Genomic DNA, 4,358 nt, shown 5'->3' on the forward strand with positions numbered 1-4,358 from the left:
TGTAAATATGCATATATAATGACAGTTGAAACAGGAGTTGGCAAGGTAGAATTAGGTAGACACAAACTAGATATTTAGAAAATCTCTGTATAAAACCTACCATTAATACAATGAGATTTTAAATAAATCTGAAAGAGTGAGAAGTCCTTACAGGATGTTCGTATTAAAGTGCAAAGTCACTTCAGTAGTGTCCAGCTCTCTGCAACCCTATGTACTGTATGTAGCAGGTCAGGCTTCTCTGTCCATTGGATTCTCCAGGCAAGAATACTGGAGTGGGTTGCCATTTCCTTCTCCAGGGGCTCATCTTGACTGAGGGATGGAACCTGGGTCTCCTGCATTGCAGGCAGATTTTTTTACTGTCTGAGCCACCAGGGAAACCCCTCATATTCAAGAGAATGAAGGAAAATTTGAATACTCCCCGAAACAAATTATGAGTATTCAAAATAGTAGGAAAAGTATGAAGGAAACTGTTTAACAAGAGCAGAGAAGAGCAAGTTTCCAAATACTAAAGGAAGCCAAAAATATAAATTCAAATAGGGGATATTAATACATTTATAACTATTTTAACATTTATAACTATTTAACTATTTATAATTATTAATACATTTATAACTATTCGATTAGACTGCAGTAGGTCATTAATTATCTCACAATGAAATATATTTGAGTACAAGCAGCTCTATAGTACTAGAAAACTATAACTTATAAACACTAAATTTTAACAAGAATAAAAGTTAAAATATATATAATGGTTTACATTTTATTGAATATAATTCACATACTATACATTTACCTTTTTTAAGTATGCATTTCAATGATTATTATTATACTCACATATTTGTGTACCTATCACCACAATCTGATTTTAAATCATTATCATCAGCAAAGCCCATTGGCACTCACATCCCAACTCAAGGGGAGTACTGATATAATTTCTATCTTTATGGATTTTTGTTTTTCAATATTTCATATAAGTGAAGTTATATAACATGTAGTCTTTTGTGTTAGGTCTCTTTCACTTAGTTTTGAGGTTTGTCTAGGATAAGTGTGCATAGGTTTTAAAAAATATAAAATCCATCAATACAGAAATTGTTTGTTTTCTTAAAGTGTCTATAATAAAAGGGAAAGAAAATATTTACTTGTTACATTAAGTAATGTGTATTGTATACACATGAGCAAGAGCGGAAATATTCGTATCTGATAATAAAACAAGCCTTGGTTTATTACTTTTCTAATAGGGATTTCGGAGAAGGCAATAGCACCCCACTCCAGTACTTTTGCCTGGAAAATCCCATGGACGGAGGAGTCTGGTAGCAGGTCATGGGGTCACTAAGAGTCGGACACGACTGAAGTGACTTAGCAGCAGCAGCAATAGGGATTTATATAAATTATTCTCAGACTTTAATCTTGGATTTACATGAATAACTGACTCAATATATGCCTTCTCGGTGCTCATTCTGTGCCAAGCCAGGCGCTTATACATACACTATCTCATCTAATACTCACTACGCATTCTTGGGAGTGGTCTTGCCTTTAGGACTTGGGGCTGGTGCTGCTGCTAACTCGCTTCAGTCGTGTCCGACTCTGTGCGACCTCATAGACGGCAGCCAACCAGGCTGCGCAGTCCCTGGGATTCTCCAGGCAAGAACACTGGGGTGGGTTGCCATTTCCTTCTCCAGTGCATGAAAGTGAAAAATGAAAGTGAAGTAGCTCAGTCGTGTCCGACTCTTTGCGACCCCATCAGATTTTCTCGGCAAGAGTACTGGAGTGGTTTGCCATTGCCTTCTCCGTAGGACTTGGGGAGATTTACTTAATTACATAGAGCTTGATTTTTCATTTACTAAATAAGATGTGGAGAAAAAATGATTAGAAAGTGCTATCCTAGTGCTAATGATTACTTTTCTACCTTCAATTTTCTCCAAAGTGGGTCATAAATTGAATGAAAGCAATAAAATGAAATTGGCAATTAATTATTCAAGAGGAATAAAAGTTTCTTTACCAATACATTTTGTTGTCTAAGCTATATAATAATTTCTTTCATTTCATTTATATTGCCTTTGTATTCATAATAGAAGAACAGGTCTATTAAGTGCAGAAATATTTTGAGAAGACTTGCTCAGGAAGAAGAATAAGAGACACAAATGCTGGGAAAGTCATCAACTTAAATGAATGTCATCTTTCCCTCTGAAATAAAGTAAAAGGCCAAAATAAGTCTTTTTAATCAATTTTTGCTTAATTGAATTAATTTCATATTCAGGTTTTTCTGTCGTTAGCTGTATCATGGGTTGTAAAATTCTGTGTAGCATAGGAACTATGTGAAAAATATAGTCCCTTTTTCATTAACAGGAGCATTTACAAAAGAAACTTTTCTTTATGTTTAGTTTTAAAAAAGAAGAAAATATAATTCTGGAAGTAAAAAAAATAACTCCATGTGACAAAGGCAATGGTTCCCAAATTATAGCTGGTTTCATTTTAATAGTTAGCAAGCCTTGTCATTTCTCCATAATGCATGCAATTATTGCATTTACTGTCACAAAAGTGTCAATAGTAATATTACTGCTCATTTACATGTTATTCATGTAGCACAACTCTTCATAGAAGGCTTAGTGTCATGCTGTCTTCTGTGTACTCCCCAGGTCCACAGTCAACATTTTAGTATCTGTTCTGTATACTTCTAGAGGCTAACCTACAGGAACACCATTATTTTTTTTTTTCCATTTTATTTTCTCTAATTTGTAGGCACTAATCATTTCTTGAAAATATCTGATATAAGAAAGAACTTCTGGAACTTTTCTTGAGTTGAGCAAATGGATCTGAAAAATGGATCTGTAGTGACTGAGTTTATTTTACAAGGATTTTCTGCAGGATGGGAACTTCAGATTGTCTTCTTCATGACATTCTCCTTGATCTACGGGGCTACTGTGCTGGGAAATGCTCTCATTATGGTCACAGTGACTTGCAGTTCCACCCTTCATTCTCCCATGTACTTCCTCCTCGGAAACCTCTCCTTTTTGGACATGTGTCTCTCCACGGTCACCACACCCAAGATGATCAGAGACTTGCTCACTGAACACAAGACCATCTCTATATGGGGATGCATGGCTCAGATGTTCTTCATGCACTTGTTTGGAGGTGCTGAGGCAACTCTTCTGGTAGCCATGGCTTTTGACAGATACGTGGCCGTATGTAAACCCCTGCACTACAGGAAAATCATGAACCATAGGTTGCTGAACGGGTTTGTTATACTTTCATGGACAATCGGTTTTATACACACCATGAGTCAGATGGTATTAACGGTAAACCTGCCTTTCTGTGGCCCCCGCATCATAGACAATATATTTTGTGACCTTCCCCTTGTGATTAAGCTTGCGTGTGTGGAAACGTACACCCTGGAATTATTTGTCATTGCTGACAGTGGACTGTGGTCACTTATTTGTTTCCTCCTCCTGCTTGTCTCCTACACTGTCATCCTGGCCACCGTGCAACGAAGATCATCTGGAGGCCTCTCCAAAGCCCTGTCCACACTGTCTGCCCACATCACTGTGGTCAGTCTGTTCTTTGGGCCGTGTATCTTCATCTATGCCTGGCCTTTCAAGAGTTTTGCCAGCAATAAAGTCCTTGCTGTATTTTACACTGTTATCACACCCTTATTGAATCCTATTATTTACACCTTGAGAAATCAGAAAATGCAAGTGGCCATGAGAAAGTTACAGTTCCAAAATGTTAGCTCCACATAGAATTTTTAGATTTTAGAATTGTGTAAGTAATCCAGCTTTCAAATATAAGGCTAACATAATTTGAATATATTATACGTAATACATGGTTTTACTTTTTTATTTTAGAATCATAACTGGTGCAGAAAAAATTAATGACAAAATGCTTTAAATTCACAGTTAATGCTGTTATAACACATAATGATAATTAGTTATCTGCAGCAAAATAGACACATAATGTCATTAAATACTTTATGATACAGTCAATATTTATTTATTAGTGAAGAGATAAATTTAAAAATATGTAGTGGTACTATTAGAGATTATTTTAATATAGATTGCTAATGATTATCACTAACTTATACTACCATAAATGTGGTATCCTGAATAAATCATGATTAAAAGAATGCTAACACCAAAGGCAAAAATTTAATTCCAACCTCTTGAACCAATGAGATAAAGAATAAAAATAAATAAATTTGATAGTATAGTTAATATAAGGTGACAGAGTGAATATAAAATACCAGAAAGGAAAAAGAAATAATGGAAGGACAATTTCAATAGAACTACAAAGAGAAGCCTTGAAACCACATGCTCATAAGTGTGAAGAGTTGACTTTCAAATGTCAATTAACAAAAAGTACAC

The 4,358-nt window shown here is 35.4% G+C and overlaps 1 protein-coding gene across 1 annotated transcript; it reads left to right on the forward strand.

Annotated features, from left to right (window-relative positions):
* The first annotated feature begins 2,807 nt into the window (after positions 1–2,807).
* LOC122444072 (olfactory receptor 4L1-like) lies at positions 2,808–3,737 on the forward strand. The gene has a single exon (XM_043472872.1). The coding sequence runs from the start codon at positions 2,808–2,810 to the stop codon at positions 3,735–3,737; it is 930 nt and encodes a 309-aa protein (XP_043328807.1).
* The last annotated feature ends 621 nt before the right edge of the window (positions 3,738–4,358 follow it).

Source organism: Cervus canadensis, chromosome 6 (assembly GCF_019320065.1).
Source record: "Cervus canadensis isolate Bull #8, Minnesota chromosome 6, ASM1932006v1, whole genome shotgun sequence".
NCBI lineage: Eukaryota > Metazoa > Chordata > Mammalia > Artiodactyla > Cervidae > Cervus > Cervus canadensis.

Bases quoted from the DNA above. Each gene is read 5' to 3' on its own strand.
- LOC122444072 (XM_043472872.1), top strand. From the start codon at position 2,808: ATGGATCTGAAAAATGGATCTGTAGTGACTGAGTTTATTTTACAAGGA.